Source organism: Thamnophis sirtalis, unplaced genomic scaffold, assembly GCF_051295495.1.
Source record: "Thamnophis sirtalis isolate CommonGarterSnake01/CBP01778 unplaced genomic scaffold, rThaSir2_p1.2 scaffold_6, whole genome shotgun sequence".
Taxonomy (NCBI): domain Eukaryota; kingdom Metazoa; phylum Chordata; class Lepidosauria; order Squamata; family Natricidae; genus Thamnophis; species Thamnophis sirtalis.
Genome location: NW_028261386.1, coordinates 36151485 through 36176360, shown reverse-complemented (window position 1 = coordinate 36176360; position 24876 = coordinate 36151485). Strand labels below are relative to the sequence as shown.

At 35.0% G+C, this 24876-nt stretch overlaps 1 protein-coding gene across 2 annotated transcripts in view; it reads left to right on the top strand.

Annotated features, from left to right (window-relative positions):
- The first annotated feature begins 903 nt into the window (after positions 1-903).
- Positions 904-24876, top strand: part of ABHD12 (abhydrolase domain containing 12, lysophospholipase) — a 33329-nt gene continuing 9356 nt past the window's right edge. The window contains exons 1-9 of one of the 2 annotated variants that reach the window (XM_014074042.2): positions 904-1206; positions 9728-9852; positions 11266-11371; positions 16345-16464; positions 17901-17931; positions 18354-18399; positions 20590-20719; positions 22308-22345; positions 23780-23859. In XM_014074042.2, coding sequence (XP_013929517.2) covers positions 1007-1206; positions 9728-9852; positions 11266-11371; positions 16345-16464; positions 17901-17931; positions 18354-18399; positions 20590-20719; positions 22308-22345; positions 23780-23859 — 876 coding nt within the window. In that variant the 5' untranslated portion in view covers positions 904-1006. Of the gene's footprint in view, positions 1207-1393; positions 1508-9727; positions 9853-11265; positions 11372-16344; positions 16465-17900; positions 17932-18353; positions 18400-20589; positions 20720-22307; positions 22346-23779; positions 23860-24876 lie in introns of those variants that run through there. The other variant, XM_087717591.1, reaches the window with a different exon arrangement.

Below are 24876 nucleotides of genomic sequence, written 5' to 3'. Positions count from 1 at the left end.
GAAATAAAGTAGTACTGTTCAAATGGCTCACCAAGGGTTTGACTTTCCCAAAATGATATGTAGATTGGGTTTTATAAAGCTATTGTAGCTTTTAACTATATTAGGACATTTTATAATTTGTATAAGTACTATAATTTTTTTCACTTTTATCACTTCTCCATTTTGACATTTTTTGTATGCACTGTAAGCCATAATATATTGTTTTGTAAATAATCCTTTCTATTAAATACAAAAGTAAAAGTACTTTTAATAACTTCCCTTGGCTATTAGGTGTAGTGACAGAGTATGCACAAAATATTGTCAGCAATTTATTGGAAAATATTAGAGGTTACAGCAGATAACCTTTTATTTCCATTCTGTCGTTACAACAGCAGCAGTCTGCATCCTGTGCAGCATAAGCATAACCCACTTTCCAATATACCATTGTGGAATGAAAAAAATAATCATGGTTTATATATTTAGTGATATCCGATCCGGGCTACAAAGATCTCCGCGACTACTAGAGATAGCAAGATGATGTTAACAACTACTTTGTTGCTCTCATCTACCGGTGATCCCAATTTTCGCATCCGATCTGCAGGCTTATAAGGTTTATCAACAGACAGGAAAGTGCAAATACAAAAATAAGCACAGGGGTTTTCACCTGCCTTCCACAGGCTGTATTTGCGTAGCTGCTCGTAATTTATTAGGAGAAAAGTAATCGTCGCTTAGTCTATCTTACCTTAACCCCCCCCTCCCTCCCCACAGGAGCCATCTTTGATGTGGGCAATTCAGTAACACAGCTGAAGAAACGATCATTCGCTACAGCTATGTTGGTATGGGACGCGTAGAAGGTCACGTGGGCTTAGTCTTTTCTGATTGGTAGCACGCGAGAAGCGCTGCTATTCTCTCGGTTGTCGGGCTGTTGTCGGTATAATGTAGGCGAAAGAGGCGTCGGGTTCGGGTCAGAGGCGTCTTCCCTGAGGCAGAGTGGAAGTGGCACCGCCCGTGCGTTGGCACCGCCGGCATGAGAAAGCGGAACGAGTCCGTCACCTTGGAGCATGAGCGCTTTGCCTCCTCCGCTCCGGCTCCAGCCGCCGCAGCCGCCGCTGCTTCGTCTTCCCCTTCTCTTTCGCTGGATAAGGGCTTCAGCTTGAAATCCAGCCCGCATTTGGCAGGCAGCGCCCGCCCCGCCGGGGACTCTGCTATGAAGCGGGCGCTCGGCAGGTGAGTGAGACCCGTAGCATAACGGCCCTCCCTTCGGCTCCTGGTAGCCGGAGCAACCCTTTCGCTGCCGGCCTTGCACCCGCGGTCCTCGCAAGCTCGACCTCCATCTCGTCTCCTTGGCAACGGGCAGACAAATCCGTTCGACTTTACCGCCGCTGGCCGCCCGCCTGCCTCTTCCCTTCCTCGGGCTCTGCTGTTTGCGCCGGGTTGGCCGCGGCGAGCCCCCCCCGTTTGCAATTCGCGGAGGAATGCCCTTGGCGTTCTCCTTTCGTCTCTCCGCCTTTCGGGGCTCGCCTTGCAGGTTCGCAGTAGACTGGATTGGGGGGAAGACGGGCGACTGCAGCCCGAGGATCGGTGAGAAGGAACCAAAAACGCCGCGGCCCTCCATGGAGTTTGGGCTTTTTACTCCAGAGCATTCCCTGCTCTTTAGTGCTGCATTCGGTTTACGGGCTGCGGCTGCAGCAGGTCAAGGAGGCGATACGGTGTATCGGGTTTTGGCCAGGCAGGCGCTGTTTTTTGCCACTGGGCGAGATTAGGTGGCTGGGATGGAGCATATGGAAAGCTTCAGCCTAAGGAAAAGAAAAGACCAGACAATCTCAATAGATAGTCGGTCGAGTTTGTCTTTCGCTTATAGTGTGGGATTGAAAGACATGTATCTATTTCCATATCGGTTTACTTCAATTTTGAGATGAAATAACTGCTGAAGCTTTCGCTATTGGCTTAGATATCAGAGCATATGAAAGAATTAAAAATAATTGGAAGGCATATAAAAAAACTTATCTGTTCTTAACCCTTTTGTGTGCCTGTCACATCTGTGTCTTTCACTAAATTTCTAAAAACCTCATCTTTATTAAATGTATAATCCATCTTTCCTTCATGAGTGCAGAGTACATACACAGCAGAGCTTTCTCCTTTTTTTTGATCACACCAGTTCAAAGCTGTTTGAAAGCAAACAGATATCCCCTGTTTTAAAAACACTTAGGATGTTTATTTTTCCATCTTCCACAAACATGAAAAAACATGTTCCTCAGAATCTCTGCTCCTTTCTTCCCCTTTGGGTGATACAGCTGGGGATGTGTTCCTCCCATTCTTGGAAACAGTCCCAAAGGTCTGGATACAGAATTGGCCTTGAATTGTTTTTTAAAAAAATATTTTTCTGTAACAAAAAAAAGGAAATTAATTGGGTTAGGCAAGGGTGCTCAGAGTTGCTTGTTAGTAAGATGGGCACAATATAAGTTTAATAAATAAAACATTTAATCGATTTAATTTTAATTAGGTTTAAACCATTTTTTCTTGGTGCCATATTTTGGTTTTCTGCTACCACATATTTTTTTTGTCTGTAAATGTAAGCAACCCTTTAATAGGCAATAAAGGTGCATAGTCCTGATGTGGAATGCCAGTTTTAAAACTGTTGCTGCTAGATGTTATAATTAGTCAGCTTTGTTAGAGAAAATTTGAATCTGTGTTTTTCAGAGTTAAGGAAGGTTCTATGTGTCAGAATAATATGGAATCTTAGTATAATCCTATGCATGTGTACAGGTTGTTCTCAATTTACAACCACAATTGAGCCCAATATTTTTGTTGCTAAACAAGTCAGTTAAGTAAGTTTTGCCCCATTTTACAACCTGTCCTGTCAGAGTTGTAACACTGCAGTTATTAAGTTAGTAATATTATTGTTAAGTGAATCTGGCTCTCCCATTGACTTTGCTTATCAGAAGTTTGCAAAAGGTGAAGACCCCAGGATACCGCAACTGTCATAAATACATGTCGGTTGATCATATGACCATGAGTATGCGGCAATGGTCATAAGTGCAAAAAGGTCATGTCACTCTTTTCAGTGCTGTTTGTCACTAAGTGAATGGTTTTAGATTGAGGATTATCTTTATTTTAAAGTATATTTTGTTGAACTGAGTGGGACTTTCAACTATTTCTGCATAGTTAAGCAAAGGAACATTTTGTTTATGAAAAGAAAATAACATGTTTCATACTTGACATTCCCATTATTGAGATATCAGAAAACAAATGATTAATAACACTTCATTGATACAGGAGACATCCAAAAAGATGTTAGGGATACAGGAGATATCCAGAAAGGATGTTAGGGATACAGGGGACATCCAGAAAGGATGTTAGGGATACAGGAGACATCCAGAAAGATGTTAAGATGTTCCCAATGTTAGGGAATATTATCATTTTTGAGAACTGTGGTTGACCAACCATGAATTCTGCTGTATTAGATCTATTATTACAGCATAATATTAGTAAATGCCTTTTTTTACCTGTTACCCTGTTAGAAGCTAATTTTTCCTCTGATAACCTTTGATCACCTGATTCTAAGCCAGATGATTCAATTGTCAATAAGTAACTGCAGATGTCAAGATTGTTGTTACTATTGTTCTGCTGACACAGTATCTGCAGTACCTTAATGGTGAATAATCATTTTAAATTTTTGTGTTGTAAAACAATAAAATCATGCAAGATCTAAAATTTAAAAATACTGTAAGATTTGGAAAAATTGAGATTATCATCCATTTTTTAAAAATTGAAATGTTATGAAGTCCAGCATTTAAAAATAGCACGAATCCTAAAGGTTTGCCTTGTTTTTTCAACCTGTGTTCTGCATCTTCAAATCCTTTCTTTTTAATATTGATCCAATCATAGGATATCATAAGTTCACTTTTTAACAAATTAACATGGATAAAGAATTCATAACTATATGCTATAATATAACCAATGTTTATGTGGAAATAAGGCCTACTCAACTCACTGAAACCTATTTATATTTAATAATTATATTTATTTTGTTTCTCATTTTATCTAGGTTTTATCTGTGATTGTTGAAATCTTTGTCCTTATTTCATATTCTGTTTTAAAGCCTGCATAAAATAAAAGTCTGGGTTGCTAAGATGAGCCAAAGTAAATAAATCTAACACTAATCTCTGTGGCTATATTCTTTCCATCCCAAAGGTATAATAATTGTAACCGTCATTGGGAGTAATTATTCAGTGTTTATACAAATAAAATTTTAAATAGAACAAGTGTTTGTTAAGATTTATAGTTTAGTAGTAGGCACATCTTTTCTATGTACAAATACCTTGGTAAACTCATGGTTTTTTTAAAAAAAGAACCAAAATCCCTCATACCTAATTGAATATCTAGAGAGCCTATTTTAATCTCAGTAAGTAGTATATAGGGGAAAATTCAACTGCACTGATTCAAAGCAGAGCAGAATTCCTTTGTGTTGTTTTGGGAATGGCAGTTCAGGTTCTCTTTGCTGTCCTAATATCCTTTGCTGGGCAATTGGACTTTAGGATTATACACTCTACTACAGCAAGGAAACAGTCATATTTTTTCATAGAGGCGTTTCCCCACAAACTTTTATTCAAGGACTTCTTACTTTACCCCTTACAGTCAAAATATTTTTGAGGAAATGGAATTGAGCTCCTGATGGATGAAGACATGTACCTTGTGGATTCACTATATATTTCCCTAGCAGTAGCAGAGAAGTTTATATATATATTTACACATCTTCTGTTACATTTAAGGGGTGTAGTAGATTTCTTTATCTTTATTATTTGTTGCCAGAACCAAGGTACATTTGTTGCTGTACCTTTCCTATCTTATTTTTGTAGATTATTTGGAAAAAATATCCTTTGAAATATCTAATTGTTAAGGTTATTTCTTGATGCTGAGAAATTCTACAGTTACATTTCCCTATTTTAAGCTTCTAACTATCTATAAGCTACTGAGAGGGCGATAAGTTTGGAGCAGTATGTAAGCTTGGTAAAAAAGCAAATATAAACAATCATGAACATTGACATGAAAATACATTAATAGTCTTTCAGGAGAAAGAAACATAGGCTATACTGTATATAAAGTTAATGAAAATAGGTTAATATTTTGTCATTATTGTGGCACTTCTCCCAGTTTTGGCATGAATCTGTTGGTAAGCCACAAAGAAAGTAGTTATTTGATGAGGGGCTTAAGATGTATAATTATGATATGGAAGAGAATCTTGTCTCTTTTCTTTTTAATGCGGCTGAAGAGATATAGCTGAAAGGAGTATAATGTTATAAAAGATCTTTATTCATCTCTTTCAGTTTTCCAAGATTCTGCATTTTTAAAAAATAATTGTCCATGTTACATAGTTGCTACTTTAAACTCTGCCTGTGCTTCTTAATATTACTACTTCCTTAAACTTAAGAATAAGCATAAATTTGGAGACCATTTTTATGTTGCCAAGACCTCTAGGCAAAGAAAGTTAGCTCCTCTTCTATATAGATATGTTTAATTTTTGTTGAGTGATTTATAAATTAGGTGACCTTTCAGGTCCCAGATTTTCTGTGGTTGAACAGATTATTGTAGTTGATTGTTGATTTGTTTGGCATAAGGCAAGGTCTCTGTGAAATTATTTCCTTGTAGGTTTGATGTGAAATCTAAATCTATTAATGAAGGGCTCTCAAAATGGGAGTTGCATCTAATTTAGAAGGGATAATATTTTAAAACCAATGCTCAAGTGCTTGCACTATGAGAACATCAAAACACATTCCTGCTTTCCCAGATAAGCTATAGCATGCTTGTATAAGACAAACAGTAAACCATGTTTGTATAATCCAAGCAGTGGGGATGTTTTGAAACATGGCATCTAAAACTAGCTGTCTTTTAAGATAATCTGCCATTCATATAGCAGCAAAAGTTAATTGTCATGGTATTCAAAGTTTGAAAATCTCCACATGATTAGATACTTGGAGTCTCAAAATCTACAGTATATTAGAGAATTTAAAGACAAATAGAAATAAGTAGGAATGCGCAGCTTGACTATTTTTAAAATAACCTTTGATTTATATGAATGAAAAGATAGGCCTAGAGGGAAGAAGATAACAAGGTTTTTTTTTAAGGTGGAGCAGAGAATTCTAAATAGAAAAGGCACACATAGTCAGGAGTGGCAGGAATGAGCAAGGCTGAAGGTCAAATATGTTAATGAAATGAAGTATTTGACTTCAACTGAAAAACACAATACATTCCACAGAATGTAAATGTTATGACATCTGTCTATTCTATTCTATTCTATTTTACACATATACATTTTCCCCCAAAATATTTGTGGCAGTGTAGCATTCTATTAGACTAAAGTTAATACTTTTAGCAAGTCTTATGTAAATACAACCATTACATGTAAGAAGGACTTATTTTTAAGCAAATATAGAGTGATCATATTAATTGCATAGTAATGCCTTAAAGCTTGATTTTATGGATTATTACCTTGTAGGTCTGAAAAGGCCTGCTATGCAAGTGATGCTAGGAGCTGGATTGTATACTCTCAGAAGGATCATCCATGATGGATATAGTGTAGGTGAGAGGTTAGACTAAATACAGTCCATTTCAGAAGGAAATGGTAAGCCATTCTGGTATAGATAGACCTTGATTTACATCATTATTTGTATAAATTATGTTATTATTTGCTTAATAATTTGAAGTTATAATGGCAAAATTGATGTTGGGTGTGTGAAATAGAAGAAATAAAAATTGGAATTGCAATTTCTATGGAAAACATCAATGTCCAGTTAGACTTGTGATACTTTCACTGAAGAAGGCTCAACAAAAGTCTTGTTGAAGTTGAAAGAAAAGAATGCAAAAGCTGATAAGCTGCTTAATATTAAAAAGAAATTTAAAAATCCAAGATCATAGTAATGCTAATTCACATGTCATGTGGTCTAGTAATTTTAACAAGTTGTACAACTGTATATGTATTTTTAATTACATATGTTGTTTTATTGTTCTAATATTTTTTCTCTTTCCCAGTAATAATTCTGGTCAAAGGCTGGTCAAAGACCATAATAAACGTATTTAATTTGCTTATAAGTAAAGGATAATGATTTTATAAAGGAAAAATACTAAATAATTTTAACTTCTGCTTAATCAATCTTTTTTTAAAAATTAAAGTTATACAGTAGTAACAAAAGTGCAGCCTGAAAATCTTCCAGAGTAAATGTTCAGAAGTAACAGTTTCATTTACAGCACAAGAGTTTTAAATGTTTCCATGATCTATTTGCAAAGGAGAAATTACTCTGATTATTTAGGGGGCAACTAACAAATCTGTAACCTCAATTTAAAAAATGTTTTTAGTTAGTTGAATCCAGTGGTGGGTTCCTAACCGGTCTACTACCAGTTTGCTTGTGCTCATGTGCGCGTGCAATCCAGGTGAGTGGGTGGAGTCTCCCACCACCGCCACTACTGGTTCGGCCAAACTGGGAGCAACCCACCTCTGGTTGATTCTCACTGCACTAGTTATGCTGAGACTAAGATAAAAATAGTCCTTAATTTAGTGAAGGCAAATCCTAATAAAGCTGTATCCCAAATTGAGTTCATAGTAACTCAAAACAAAGCAGAATTGTCTACAAATGCTGATTAGTATCACAAGGCCTTATCTGCTAAATACATGAACAATAACGTTGCTGTGATAATCATATGATTGTGAATAATGTATCTTCATGTTTTTTTCTTGATTTCTTTATGTATTGACTGCTGTAGAAAGAAGTTTCAAATTTTGCTAATTTATCAGTGAAATTGTCTGACTTTTCTGCTTTAACTCAGAAAAATCTGAAAAATGCCGAAGACTCCGTAATTTTACCAAATTATGAAAATTGTCCAATGTGTGCTTCATCACCAGAAAAGGAACTGTTTTTTTCTTCAGAGAAAATCAGCTAAAGTACAATATCCACATTTATTGATTCTGAAACGAAATAGGACATGTGACTGAAGTTTCTTTTATAAGCAAAACAGTATAGGAGTGCTTTTGGCAGTTGATAACTATAGATATGAAATCTACAGCAGTGATATTTGGAATAGATGCTGCCATACAATAGTAATATTTTATAAATTTCTCCCCATGTACATGTACACATCCAAACAAGACTGTGTTGTTTCTCTGTGTCATATAATATATGTAGGTATTTTGTGTTTATTAATTTGTTTTGTGATATTTATGTAGTGTATATTGGAGGTGGTGACCCTTTGAGCGCTGTATGCAATGAAATTTCATTTTAATGTATGCCTATTACTGTACATTCAAAGTGACAATAAAGTTGTTCTAAATCTTCTAAATTTCACATTGTTCCCAGTAATTAGCAAGTCATCTTAAATTAGTTTCATTATGTGTTTTTAATAAGTAAATAATAAATCATTATCATACATAGAATTGTTTTCTTTGTAAGAAGGTAGTTCGTCCTTTTAGCTGGCAGCAGTCTCTCTTGATAAACCCCCTGCAATGGGGCCAGGTGACAAGCAAGCTATGAAGTGGAGTGCTTTCCTTGCTCAAAATGCAGAAACAGGAATGCCATCATCCATTCTCAGTACTTCATTATCATTGCCCAGAAGAAGCTCTTTGCCAGGGCACAACAAAGCTTAAGAAACCCTGTCATACAAGATTACTATGGCACAATGATATTACAATAGTGAGATTGAACTTATTATTGTAGATTCTAGTTTAGGATGCTCACCAAAGCATTAACAATTGGGCTAATAAAGTATTCCTTTCTTAAAAGTTCTACAAGAATTCTGAGAGTTAACAGTCTACTGAGGATCAATTCAACTCTTACACCTTTCCACATTATAATTCGTAGCCAAAGAAGAAAGCAATTACTTCCAAATGAGAAAAAAAAATGGATGTGATTTTTCTTACTTATTGCGGTAGGAAGTTAATTATAAAGTAATTGCAGTATTGCTTTGCAAACTGCACATCAAAGGAGCAGGGGCAATAATGTTGGTGGAAACTTCCTGAATGGCAGTTTTGGTATTTAGATATTAGCTTTTAGTTTCATTTGTTTATTATCATATTTTTAATATTTTATATAACATCTGCCCTCTTTAATTATATGAATTTTATCATATTCATTTTCAGCATTATTAATCATAGTAATGGTAAGAGAAAACATACAGTATATTATTAGATATGCTATTTGGATAAGAGATCCTTTTTTTTTTTTACATTATTTCAATCTGTTAAAAAAACAGAGAAAATTAATTCTAGGGATTTTCAAACATTAAATTGAGAGAACTGCTGTAAATGTGTTGATATTAATTATTGTCCTTCTCCTCTGTCTCTTCCTTTGGGACTCCTTATTAGTCAAAGTACAATTTTTAAATATTTCTTAAGTGCAGGGGACAGGACTTCTTCATGTTACTTTACAAAGCAGAATGTCAAATGTTGTTTGTTTGTAAATAATTATGTAGCAGTTTATAAATCTTCTCAAAAATATGCAGTGGAAAAATACATCCAGTTTATTGTCAAAAAATTCTGCATAGGTGGAGTTGGACTTGATCTGGAGGAGGCTACCTTTATTAAAAACAGGAAGCACGTGATTATGTAATAATTGTGACTATATCCACAAATAAGTGGCCTACATTTTGGTAGTGATTATTATCCACCGTGGTTATCTTAATTAAATCTATAGCAAAACATATTCACAAGAATTTTGCCAGTAAGATGAACTTACATTTCCTCTCCTATCCTTTTTTACAGGAGACATGGAATGTGGGTTCGATTGCGGAAAGTAGTAATCTGGTTGTTGGGAATATACATAGCAATTCCATTTCTAGTTAAAATTTGTCCAGCTATTCAGGCAAAGCTTGTCTTTCTAAATTTCGGTAAGAATACTGCTTCATTTAATATTTATTTTATCTTGAGTTTATGCTAATATTTTAATTCAAGATTAATAGGTGTTCATATCTTGTCAGCCCACCCTTTCTTTAAAGACTGATTTCTGTTTAGTTAGTTTGACTACTTAAAAGTCAACATCAGTACCCCACAAGAACCTTGGAAACTGCTGCCATCAAGCTGCTTTGGCTATAATAATTTTATTTTTGTGTTGGTAGAAAATCTAGTATATTGAATCAGATATTTAATTTGAACTCATTTGACTTTTTTCACTTGTGCCTACATATATTAAATCTTGTGTCACAACGTTCAGTTCAGATTTAAAGCATGTGAGATCTCAGTTTGTCGGTATCTGATTACTGTATATTTCAGTATTTCTTTGTGAAGTGCTGATGAAGGAGAGGCTTGATACTGCTGCTTGCAATTTTGTTACTGTTGGCATCTGCAGAGAATGTTCTAATACCAGACAGTGAACAAGCAATTGTTTCCTTTCATCACTCCTCAGAAATATCCTTGCTGTGCTAAGTATGACTGTATTCTAATTATCATGTCTGCATATTATGTAGAATTTGCTGCTGACCTTGCAAATGTTTTAAAAAGATGGGATAGAAAACCAATGAGCATTACTCAATGAGCTGAAACTGTGCCTACAAATTTAATTCTAGGATTTCCTAAATTAGTTTTAAAGATACAATCTATAATTGACTGTTGGAACTAGGACAAACAGTAAACTGTATTGACAGTTAACAATTATGATTTAATAAGTATGTTTTGGAATATAGCGATAGAAGTTGGAAAACAAATTACATACCAAAGAAGGTAAACTTCTAATCTTTTCCCAGATGAATTGCCAGAAAAAAAACAGCAAAGAGTGTTATTGTACCTTAAAGGTACATACATTTAATCTGGCCTAATGTCTTAATTGGAGGCTTTTAACATTAGCTGAGAATATATTGTACAAACTCAGGTTTGGAAGCACATTTGGGAATAATGCACAAAGATGTCAGAGGGAAATGACTATTAAAAATACCATTCATTTCTTTCTGGCTATTTACTGTTCATGCATTTCCTCCCAAATGGCAGTGTATATTTACATGCCTCTGATGCAATTCATTGCAATTCATGCAGACCTAAACCGTTATACATTTGTGAGTCTTTAAGGTGCCAGAAGACTTTTTAATTTTTTTCGGTATCTCTAATAGAAATAATTTTAAAGACTCCTCCCCTCTCTGTTGACATTTAAACATGTTGTAATTTATAGAAAATTTAATTATGCATCGGGATGTATATTCAGTAGAAGTGTTATTGTGCAAGCTTATGGTTGCTGGTTTTCATTACAGAAGTTGATTATTTCAATCATCAGGTAAACAAAATGTAAAAGGAATGTTGTCCTTCTATTTCAGTAAGAGTCCCCTATTTCATTGATTTGAAAAGACCCCAGGACCAAGGCTTAAACCATACCTGTAATTTCTATCTGCAGCCAGAGGAAGATGTAACTATTGGAGTTTGGTAAGGAACACTTTATTCCTCTCATTATAGAGTGGTGTCCTTTTATAATTAGAACAAAAGCTTTGTTTTTTTGTGAATTTAGAAAAAAAAATCCAATAATGTGATGTACATTGCAACTGTGTGCAGTATTATCCTTAAGGCTATGGTTTAGATTCAACTTAAGAATAATGTAGTTTTAATATAAATCATGTGGGATTGTTCAAGCTTCAGTCTCTGAGAACAAAGCATAGGAACAAGGAAGAAAAACATAACCCTAAGGATGACATGAATCATTGCTTAGTTGCAGATATATTTGCAGATTTTACTTTCAGGTTTCATCTTTGTCTTCCTTGTTGTGCAGAAGGTATCCCAGATCTTTGATTGATTATGTGCCATCAACTTGTTTTCAGCTTTTATTGACCACAAAGATAGATTTTCACCATAATTATCTGTCTCTAATATGGACTTTTAGATCTTCCAAATGATTCACTCAATCGCCCTTGTAACTGAATCTATCCACCTGGCTATTGGTCATTCTCTATTTCTTTTTCCTTCTACCTTTCCCAGTATCAGGGCTTTCTCTAGAGAGCTAGGACTTTTCATAATGTTCCAAAATAGGATAATTTGAGCCTGGTCATTTGTGCTTCAAGTGAGAAAACCTTCTCAGTTGATTTATTTCATGACCCATTTGTTTATTTTCTTGGCTTTTCCTGATATTTTCATGCATCTTCTCTAACATCGAAGTTCAAAAGTGTTAATACTCTTCCTATTCTGCCTTTTCAGAGTCCAATTTTTACTGCTATAGAGTATTATAGAATAATAAGACTTGCACAATTGTGATTTTTGTAGGTATAGACACATAATGACATTTGAATATCTTTCCCAAAGCTGTTGTGGCTGCTTTAGCCATGTGATAGTGCTAGTTTGCAGCATTTTTCATTACTAATTGTTCCTTTACTGTTGATGGTTAATTCTAAAAGGTAGAGGCTCTCACCACCTTGATATCTTCATTAATGACTTGAATCCCTGTTTTTACTCTCTGATAATCAGATGGACTAATAAATGTTTTTGCAGCATGATGCAGAATTATGTCAGGTTCTGTCAGATGAAACTGATTATTAGGGAGCAGAATGAAAACTGGATAGCAGGTGCTGAGCAGGTAGAACAGATAACAAGAATAGCAAATTGCACTTGCAACCAAGCATTGCAGCTTACGGTGTTCTTAATTAGGATGAAATTCTACCTTTTGAAGGATACTCAATTCTGTTCCCCCAACCAGCCTAATTTTTCATCATTTCCTTTCATCTGTTTGGATTCATATTTATATTTTTCTTGTCTTCACCTCCTTATCATTTTACATTTGTTCTTCTAAAGCAGTTTTATTCTTCTATAGTTATTTTATTTTTTCCAATTATACTGGTATCTAGTTTGGATAAATATTTTTGCTTTTCAGATAGTATTTTTCTAATATGTTTGAGGGTTTAATATGTTCAGTCTGGACTTTTTCACTAAATAACTGTCACAATTTCATACTGCTCAGAGTGAGTCAAAGGACAATAAAACAATAGGAGAACCATCAGCTTGTTTAAATATGACTATAAAATGCAAAAATAAAATAAAAGTTAATGATGCGATATAAAATATCCAAACCTTTGCCATAATTAATTAATCAATCATGTTCTTTCTAACAATACAGTTATAATGTGATGAGCAATGGGCCGAGAGTCTTGCAATTTAAAGGAAAAGTAGGATTGTTATTATTCTATCTAATGTTTACATCTCTTGAAGAATATAGTCTAAAAGAACAATGATAGGCCAGTGCACACTGATGCTCCACTCTATATAAGTAAACAAAATGCTCAGGGGTCCTCATATGAGGAAATTGTATGGGGCTTTTTATCTTAGAAAAAAGATAAGTAAGAAAATTGAATGACATGATAAAGGCATATGAAATTATTTTTTGTGGAGAAAAAGTAATTACCTTTCTTAACAGGCTAGATCTGGATCCTTTGTTTAAGATTAAGAATATGAAATTGAGAATTTTTTTAAAAAGTACCTTTTCTCCTATAGTTAAGTGAAGTTGCTAATTCAAGATTTGAGGAGTTTTAAAAGAAGATTAAAAATATAAATGGTCAGGTTTTATTTAACTGATTGCAGTTTTTGTGGTAGTATGTTCTTCAGGACTAGCTGTTAGGTAGCATTTTGTTGTGACCTTTCATCTAATCTGCACTGTTTTTATGCTCTTAGAAGATTTTTGAAAGTCTAAGCATGATGTAGAACTGAGTAGCAACTCATAATGCTAATTCAGCATTCTATTAGTAGAAGTAAAGTGAGTTTCAAAACTGATTTGCAACTTCTTGTTTCTATTTTAGTCTGTTTATATGTATATAACCACTTGTCAGATTTCTTTAATAACAGTCCAGACTGGAAAAGCACAGCAAAGAATCAATTGTCTTTGAGTTTTGGATTAATAAGATTTATTTTTAAAAAGGTTGAAATGATAATAAAATAATTGTGGCAAATAATTTGCTTTTAGATTTGGAACAAGTTTAAACGTTATTCAGAACTATTAATTTCTAGCTTTTTCTTGTACTTTTAGCATAACAAAGAGAATACCAATTCCTTTGAAAAGTAAGCCAAAAGCTCTTGTTTTCTGATATAATGGTTATTAGACAAATTGTCAGCATGAGAATCCTCTCTACAGCAGTTATATCTAAATCTACCTCATTGTCTTTTGAATATTGTAAGATTGTTGAAGAACTGGAATGGGATACCTTTGTCCTATAATGACTCATGTGCTGTGGCTCATGATAGGTAGTGTTTACAGATATCCAGGAATGCATTGTTCTATATTTTACTCCCAGCCCCTTGTCTCTTGATCTACCTATATGAAAGTGATTTTCATAGTTACAGAACAATAATTTTGAAGTACTGATTAGGTAGACATGAAACTGTAATAGTATTTTAAAATGAGTAGTGTTAACTTTCACTTTTATGCCTAACCACTGCTTTAAAAGTATCAAAACTGTTGTTTAATATTCCTTTGTTTTCAATTTGTAGAAATGAGAGCCAGTTTGGTGAAATATTGAAGAACTTCAGTGTTATAGTTGTCATTGTAGTTAGTTGCGAAGTAGTGTCCGACCCATCGCAACCTCATGGACCTCCAGGCCTTCCTGTCCTCTACCATTCCCTGGAGTCCATTTAAGCTCATGCCTACTGCTTTGGGGACTCCATCCAGCCACCTCATTCTCTGTCATCCCCTTCTTCTTTTCCAGCATTAGGCTCTTCTCCAGTGAGTCCTTCCTTCTCATTAGCTGGCCAAAGTACTTGCGTTTCATCTTCAGGATGTTATAGTAACAACTTACAAATTGCCGATTGCATCAGCTTGGTGGGAAGAATGCTGATAATTAACAGGATCCCAATAGACATGCAGAGACAAATTTAACTATTTCTTCCTGGTATAATCCTAAAGAAAACCCATTTTTATAAGTTTTTACTGCTAGGGTTGGAAGACGGGATATATCCCCATGGAAAGTAAGAAGGAGTTACTATCCATGCTGATTCTGAATTTATGAATTCCATGTAAAGCAAGTTAGATAGCTGGTTCTAGGTACGTGTATTTTTTCTTTATTAATCTTTTTAGGTGTTTGGAATATTTGCTTGCAATAGTTGTAAGGCTTGAAAACGGGGGCTGGAAATAAAATATAATAAAGCAGTGTCTCCACATTTTTTAATTTCAAAGGTTATTTTCAAATTTGTATTGAACTGCTGCTCCCTTGCTAAAGGCATTCATCTTCATGTATCTGTGCTATTGGCTACACATTTAACTTATTCTGAACCATATTTTGATTTTAAAAGCCATACTTAATTAACATAATTAAATAAGGTAGAAAATACAGAATATCAGTCATCTCTTTTACCAAGTATGGTAGGGAACGAAGCAGAAGTTTGCTAAGAATTGTTCTTACCCTTCTTTGTTAGATTGCTTGCACTCTTTTTCCAAAAGAAAACTGAATTAATTATGCTAATGGTAAACTACATAGGCTTCTAATGTACATCCTATTTACTTTCAAATATTCATATATCAGCAATATGCATAGAATTAGCTTTGGTCACAGCTAATTAAGTTATTGAGTGTAAAATTAAAATATATGTGGTAGCTCATGGATAAGTATTTAAATCACTGCCATTGCAAGGCTGTTGAAACAGACAATCTTGACATGCATTTAATTTTATGCAGTTAATTGCCTTTCATTTTCAATTTCTATATTGTTCTGTAGTTTGATGAGCTCTTCTTACACTGTAATGTAAAATGTCAGCAGTATCCATTGCAAATGGATCCACTGTCCAGGCCAGAATATCCAGTCTTTCCAATTTTTTTAAATCAAATGTTGGTGGTGAATTATGCAGTAAAAACAAAATACTTCTAGCATTTTAAAAAATGCAATATATTTTCTGTGTACCTGTCATCGAAGCTATAATATTGTCAAGAGAGATATCATTCTTATTGAAATAACTCTTCTTCAAAAATTGTTTTGTCTTTAGTATCTGTTTTAAATTTTCAAGTGAAAAGCATTTCCTCTCTGAATTTGTCATTGACAAATATCTTACATAAGCCAGCAGTATTGTTGTGTTATTTGGTAAACATGCTTCACCAATTTGCAAACCATTTTTTTAATTTTTAACTGGGATGCTGGGAATCTAGCATCAACAAGACAGTATTTGTATTACTATACAATTTCTGTGCCTCCTGTTTACATATTTTTCACTTGTGGTTCCCTTGAAATATCCTATGATCCTCAGTTGAAAATAGCTGAATTAAAACTCCAGAAATTACTTAAGATTCAGCACACAATCAGTTGTTAATGGTTTGTTTACTAATTCTAAATATTGTATATAATGTATTGCACATTTGTAGGCTTCTGAAACAGGGAAGTTACTAAGAATGAAAATATGCACGGAAACAATGAAATTCTTGTTACCATTTCTTTTAGGCACACAGTTCCTACATTATTATGGAAAGATGCTCAAGGGAAGGACCAACTGTGGTATGAGGATATTTTGGGTTCCAATAACCCTGTTATCCTTTATTTGCATGGAAATGCAGGGACTAGGTAAGCAAAACACAAAAATAATGCCCATAATTTAAATCAAGGCTCATTCTTCATTAAACAGGGCAAATGTGCAGGAAGTTTGGAATGTTCTTGCTGAAGCCAGTATATGTTTTGTTCACTGTAAACTGATTTTTAAATAGATTTCTCTTACTGTCTTTTCATCAGATCTGATTCCATGGTATTGTATCACAGTTTATATTGCAATATTAGACAAGGTGGTTGCTGGCAGCAGGAGAGCAGGCCTCTTTGATTAATGTTTTCAGTAACTAGGAGTTCCTTTGATTAATGTTTCTAATTCTTGGAGGAACGAAGAAAGCTATGTACAATCTGATAAGAGAACTGGTTTAAACCTTTAAAAGGCACGGACTTGAAATTTATTTACCTGCAAACTCAAAATGTGAGAAATACATCTCCTAAATGTGAAGATGAGCATTAACAAGATCATACTAAGAATATTATGGGATGCTATGGAATGTTACATGCTATATATTAGTTACGGGCATGTGTGCTGCATCAGAGATGTGTCAAATAAAAAAAAACTCATTCCAAACTCAATAGGTTTGAACTATATATAAAATGATTTTCTGCCTTTGTAAATGGCTCCTCTCCTCTCTTGAGTGTGGCACCTTTCCTTACTTGTGTATATAAATAGATTTTAATCTACCTTTCCAACTTGGGTTCTGTCAGGGCAAGGGACACCGCCCTAATAGATTTGCTGGCACTTACGGCTAACATGATGAATGTTTTGGATTTCAATGCTACTGTGCATTGCTCCACAAATTTCAATGCATATTTATTGTGCAGTTGTTTACAGATTCTAAATTAGGAAACATTCAATATGATAAATGCAGAAACTATATTCACTCTTCACTCTTCTTAGTAACATCTCCTTTGGCATAAATTTCTTATAGCCAGTTAAAAGGCCTTCTATTCTTGCTTAAAAAAAAACAACCACTTCCTTGCAGAGCTCTTTTAGCTCAGAAATATTCCTTAGTCTCTATACAGTACATGTTTTATATATCTGAGATCAATTTACAGATTCTTAGTGTTCTGAATCTGAAGTCTAGGGACTCTTAAGAGCATTCCAAATGCAAGAATAGAAAGAATCTTGTCTGGCTATCAAAAATGAGGGAAGCAATGTAATTATAGTTAGGCACAATTTAGCTCAATATCTGCAGTTCAAATTTTGATTTCCGAGGAAGTGGCTGACTTCTGAATTATCATGTAAATTCCAGTTAGCAGTGCTGCTCCCCTAGCAAGTGGTCAAGACTATAGTCTTAAGTAATGGTTTATTGAAATCAGTGGCTCTTAAACCACTTCTAACAAATAGGTTTTTTTTGTTAAAAGCCAGCTTATTTTTATGCTGACACTAGAAAATTATGTAACACAATGTTATATATTGATTTTAACTTTACTTTCCCAACATTTCTTAACAGAGGAGGGGATCATCGTGTGGAGCTTTACAAGGTAGTAATTGCACTATTTTTACTCATATGTTCTGGATGCTGTTATTTAGTATTTAATATTATTAACAACAACATGTACCTGTATTTGTTTTCCATATTTTATATGTGGGGAAACATTTATTTATTTCATTTATATGCCATCCATTTCCCTGATAAGGTGAAATAAATAAGAATAAGAAATATAAGCAGAAGGTGCTCAAAACTGTGCATTACTGAACAGTGTCAAATCATATTGTAAACCTTTTATGATCTGTTACATTCCACACCGCAATGAAGGATTGCATCTTGAATAGTTCCTACTCTCCATTAAAAATGAGAACCTTATATATTGTCATGTCAAAGTGAAAGAATTTGTTAGCATGTAGGTATTATTATTTTAAAAGTTTCTTAAACTTATTTGGAGTTGCTTATCTTCCTTTACAGGTTTTAAGTTTTCTTGGTTACCATGTAGTCACCTTTGATTATAGAGGTAAGAGTCTTAGACAACATTTTTGTTCTGAAATGTCGATTTGTTCCTAAATATGGGTGGCTGTTTTGTTTTAACCAATCAATTGGCTGTTTCTTGAATTTCATTAATTCATTAATTCATAATTATGATATCAATTCATTAATATCATAATTTGCAAGAGTTTGTGTGTTTTATTAATCCCCAAATTTATGGTGCATGGTCTGTTAATACTCAATAATTCCCCATTTTTATAAATTAAATTGTAAATAAATTATAACTGTATTACAGAATGTTTATAAATGAATTGTTTAGTTTAGACAGGAGAGTGCAAAATGTTGGATCTCTAATGAAAAACTTCACAAAATAACCTATTTTGAAGCTGTTATTTTGAATGTGAAACTCTTGAGCTCAAAACAAACTTTTTGAACTCAGATAAGTTCTGCTCCCAGCTCAAAACACTCCAGAATGGTTGAAACAGTCCATTTAATAGCATAGAACAGTTTCACACTCTACAGATTGTTCTATGGAATTCTGCAAAGTTTCATGCTTGAAAAAACTTAAAAATGATATTTTTGCTTATACCTACTTATTTGTTTTCAAACAGTTATTCTAGCTACTTAGTGAGCAGTGGATCCTGTGCCAACCCTTAAAAATGTTACTTTCTCTAACACATTTTGACTGAATACTTTTGGAATATTTTATACTTCCATAGATTGATCTTCTCATTAATGTCTAATGACAACTTTACTTCAATGAATTCAGTTGTGTCTTTGCTAACATAAGGAACTATTGTGAGCTGAATAGTACGACCGAGTTGTAAATATTTCCACATTTTCTAGAGTTTTTCATGCAATATGTCTTGCCTTTTTAAATTAAATCAGTTAACAATAACAATAAAAGCCCTGCTGTTTTGTATGGATAAAAGCCTCATGTATTCAATCTGCTAACAAGTGAACCTCATTATTGCTTAAAACAAAAGATAATCATAAATTTCCTAAAAATCTGTAGGTTTGAATGTGAAAAAGTAGCATAGGAAGCGTCTGGTTCCTAAAGTAGGGCATTTGCTACTTCAATATATTGTTGAATTTTTTTTTCTGCCAGCAAGAATCAGGCCATAGAAGGACACAACAGTCTATTTTAAGAATAATTGTCTTGAGCAGTAATTAATTTAAAAAAAAACTCTTTATTATGACCTTTCAATTAGCTTTGCAGTTTTCACAAGATAAAGGTTTTTTTTTAAATTTTTTAGTTCAGCTTGTAAGTCAGTTCCATTTCTCATACTCAAATAATTGAAAACAGACATTCCCAGAAATTTTGCTGCAAATTAAGGTCATATTTTTAGTGTGACTATTCCCCCTTCCATCTGATACTTTTGAGGTGTTGAGATGGCAATTCCCACAATTCCTATTCAGTGTTCTTAGCTGGGAGTGGGTGTGTTGAGGGAGGAGAATTGTAGGAATTGCGATCTTAAGAATTTCAAGATGCTTTAGGTCACGGGTGTCAAACTCAAGGCCAGCGGGCCGGATGTGACCCGCTATATGGTCAGATCCGGCCTATGGGGCCATCCTGGAAAATGTAAGGAGCTAGCCAGTGTTGCTTCAGCCCGCTTTACCCAATGCAAAGAGAAAACATCAGTCCAGCAGTTTGGGGAGTGGTATCAAGTTGGCCATGCCCACCCAGCGCCCTGAGGTCAACCACAGCCCTGAGGTGGTCCTCAATGAAATTGAGTTTGACATTCCTGGTTTAGGTCCAATGGAAGTAGAACCAGCATAGCTGGCAAGTAACTGAGTTTTTTTTCATATGGTAGTTTTTTAAATGGAGAAAATGTATCCTGTAATCGCAGCTCCCCCCCCCCCCATTCATACATTGGTGTAGCTTTGAGTTGATGTAAAAGAAATGGTCCCACCCAGTTCTATTAGCAAAAACAGTCTGATTAGTGGGAAAACTCCTTGAAAAGTTCAAGGCATACTGGAATCCAGTTGAATAGGCCTGGTACAACTTTAGTTCCTGCATAATGTCAACTCCATTTTATTTTTTGTGTATTTTAGCCTGTTCCAAGTAAATGAGAGGTAATTGAGAATTTACCTATTCATTTCCAATGTCCTGACTCATTGTACTCTTTGGTCTTAATTGAAACATGAAGCCAAATCCTATATCTTGATTAGCAGCTTAAAGTATGATTCTCAAAATATTTATTTTTATCTCTTTCAGGATGGGGAGACTCTATAGGCACTCCTTCAGAAAGTGGGATGACCTATGATGCTCTTCATGTATTTGACTGGATAAAAGCAAGAAGTGGAGACAATCCAGTTTATATATGGGGACACTCCTTGGGCACTGGGTAAACATTTATTTTCCAAATGATCTAAGCAAAATTTTAGAATAATTTTAGTGGCATCATTTAAGGTTTACATTCTGCTGGCAGAAGTATCCCCAAGACTGCACACAAAATGTTTCTGCCACAGGAAAGTGGATGATGGCAGAGTCAATTGAATACTTTTGGAATATTTTGTACTTCCATAGATTGATCTTCCCATTAACGTCTTTGAAGCAAAGACATTAATGAAAGCTATATCTTTGCTGATATCAGGAACCTTTTGTTTATTCAGCCTTCCATCCTTCCAAAGTTAGTAAAATTAGGACCCATATTGTAGGGCGCAATATGCTGACTCTGTAAACCACTTAGAGAGTTCTGCACTGTGAAGCGGTATATAAGTATAAGTGCTATTGCTATTGCTAAGTGTTATTGCTATAACTTTTCCTAACGAGCTTAGACTTGCATGTGCTGTAGCTATTGTCTCTGTAGTTCCTTTTCACATGCTTGAACTCCATTCTCAGTGCAGATGCTGCCAGACACTGGTAAATTCAAAACTTCATTGTTATTGTTAGTAGTCAAAGGAGGCCAAAGGAGCTGGAGGAAATTGGTTTTTCAGAGTTTAAATGGAAAAATATGCAAATATGTTTTTTTCTCATTTTAAAGAGGAGATAGAGCCACTTCTAATGGAACTATGCTCATTAAAAATAAAAATAAGAAATGTAACCAGTAAATACCCTTTTTAAAGATTTAAATTCTTTTAGGTTAACATCCCATATGTAGTGGTTTCTTCTTGTGTCATTTAATGATAAATGTGTTGCCCCTCCCCTCCCCCAGGCCAGGGGGTTGGACTTGAGTTGCTTTCGGTGTATAGAAGGACCCTTCCATTCACAAAAAGACTCCAATCAAGGATCTCCTCCCCTTCCCTCCCCTTCCCACTCTGTTATGGAATCCATAAGTTCTCGAAAGAAGTAGGGTGGGGTTGCAAAACAGAGCTGCAGGGAATTTATCAAAATTACTTTGAAATATATAAATAGCCCATATTCAGTATGGGTCCACTGAGAAGAACTTGGAATCAAAGCATTTTAGTTTTAAGATAAGAGGAAGTCATAAGCATTTAGATTTATACAAATGCTTCTTTAGATCGAAAAATAAAAGATGAATATTATTCAGGCACCTTAGATTTGAGGTTATACTTTATTTGATTAACTTTGCAGTACAAATGTTGAGCAATAGTTTACTGTTTACTACTTTAATTTCTACTGGAGCAATGCATGAAACTGATCTGATGAATAGTGTTTTACTAACAATCTATGAATGCTCTTTATACTTTCTTTAATTTAGATTAGAGAGATAGAGTTGTTATTTACATCATAGCCTCATATTAAAAGTTCCACAATTCCATCCCCCCAGAGGAGGGACTATGTCAGTATATGCTTCTGGAATTATACACATTTCTGCTTTCTTATGGTCAGGGGATGTATTAAATCTTAATGTTTTATGACATGTTTTTCAGAGTAGGAGATAAGATAAATGGAGTAGAGTTGTAAAGGTTTAAGAAGAAAACTAGATGAGTGCTCTCTGTAATCAACACTTAACTCTGTTTTGTTTCTAGAGTTGCAACCAATCTAGTAAGACGTCTTTGTGAAAGAGGTAAGATGACTTTTTCTACATGATGTTATCAAAGAGCATTTAATATCCTCCATATTTTCTCTTGACTTTGAGAACAGTTTAAATAGGTCAGTATTTAGCAGTAAAACTGCCTTTTTATTATAATGCCAGAGTGAGATAATGACTCCATCATGGTGTACAGTTTTTTGCAGGCCATGTTTCACACTTGACTGTTGATAGGCGTGGCAGGACCAATGGGAAGAGAAGACCGGAAAAATGAATTTTTTATTTAAATTTGATTAACGAGCATAGTTATTTACTTGTTAAACATTTCATAGTTTTCTTCTCTCATATGTAATTTGATAATTTTTGAAGTTCTATGGACACTGTACTTGCCTCCAGTTTTTGCAGCTGTAAAAAGCCCCTCTACTCAGCTCTTCTGTGATGTATGGATTTGCCTAACACTTTTCAAATTTGGTAGAGAGGTTAGAATAAAATAGAATATAATAGAATTAGAATAGGATAGAAGAGAAGAGAAGAGAATAACAGAGTTGGAAGGGACTTTGGAGGTCTTCTAGTCCAACCACCTGCCTAGGCAGGAAACCATATGCCATTTCAGACAAATGGTTACCCAACATCTTCTTAAAAACTTCCAGTGTTGGAGCATTCACAACTTCTGGAGGCAAGTTGTTCCATGATTAATTGTTCTAACTGTCAGGAAATTTCTCCTCAGTTCTAAGTTGCTTCTCTCCTTGATTAGTTTCCACCCATTGCTTCTTGTTCTACACTCAAGTGCCTTGGAGAATAGTTGGACTCCCTCTTTTTTGTGGCAACAACCTGAGATATTGGAACACTGCTATCATGTCTCCCCTAGTCCTTCTTTTCATTAAACTAGACATACCCAGTTCCCGCAACTTTTCTTCATATGTTTTAGTGGTTGCACGAACTGGATATGTCTAATTTAATGAAAAGAAGGACTAGGGGAGACACGATAGCACTGTTCCAATATCTCAGGTTTTGCCACAGGTTAACATAACTGCATTTGTATCTTCAAAAGACAAGTCCAGTTGTTCATCCTATTATATTTTATTTTAGAGGTTTTTAATTCTATGAAAGTTCACGATATCACACTCTCCTGAACTCTTGTAAAGTCAAAGCTAATTCATTTCAGATAACTGCCTTGGTAGTTTGTCTAAGTGGCTTTAAAAAATAATGTAATAATCCATATATCATCATCATCATCCATCCATCCATCCATCCATCCATCCATCCATCCATCCATCCAGAAATTGAAAATAATGGCAAATTCTTGTACACCAGAAAGTATTCTTGCAATCATGCCTTTATGTATAGTTCCATCTCTGGATTTGCGTTTCTCTGCATTTCTCAGATGTCCTTCAAGGTGGATGCAAGATATATTTTTGTAGGGATGCATCAATAGTTTGGCTGAAATGTACAATGCTCTTTATTTTTCAGAAACTCCCCCAGATGCCCTGATATTAGAATCACCTTTTACAAATATACGTGAAGAAGCAAAAAGTCACCCCTTTTCAGTGGTAAGCATATATTTACATGCTAAAATTCCCATTATACTGTCATATTTAGGTTTACTTGAGAATTCTCACCATATCCAACAAGGAATATATATCAAGATTTTTTGTTTCAATTTCCCCCCATACGTGCAAAGTATTGTTTCCTTTGCCATTTGCTTTTCCAACCCAGAAAGATTGAAATAGCTCCATGTATGAAGTGGACATATTCAGTAAAAAAAAAAAAATCTGTGTGAGATTTCTGATAGTATAGTTCCATGTAATTGGCCTTTTTTGCATGAAGTCATTTGGAGAGGAGTGTAAGCATATATGATAAGCATATGCTTCGATATTTCTACATTTTTCAAATTCATAGCCAGAAGGAATATGCATTGAAGGAGTTGCAGATGCATCCTGTATGTATTGTATTTTTTGGAGTATAAGACGCACCGGTGTATAAGACGCACCAAGATTTTAAAGAGGTAATCTTTTTTAAAAGGTTTTTGCACTCTGCAGGCCTCCCAAACCCCCTGCACTCCTTGTTTTTATGAAAAATGTGGCATGCAGAGTACTGCAAAGTACTCCTGGGGGCTGGGGGGGGGGAAACGAGCAAAAAATGGGCCATTTTTGCAAAAACATTCCCCCCCCCAAAAAAAACAGGTTATGCATAGGCTTTGGGAGACTTGTAAGAGCCAAGGTGGCGCAGTGGTTAAATGCAGCACTGCAGGCTACTGCTAGATCAGCAGGTCAGCGGTTCAAATCTCACCGGCTCAGGGTTGACTCAGCCTTCCATCCTTCCGAGGTGGGTAAAATGAGGACCCAGATTGTTGGGGGCAATATGCTGACTCTCTGTAAACCGCTTAGAGAGGCCTGAAAGGCCTATGAAGCGGTATATAAGTCTACTGCTATTGCTATTGCTATTGTAGAATGCTCCTGGGGGCTGGTGGAGGGCAATAATGAGCAAAAAAGGGCCTGGTTTTTGCTCATTTTTGCCCTCACCTGCCCCCAGGAGCGCTTTGCATGCCTCCCAAACCCTCTACATGT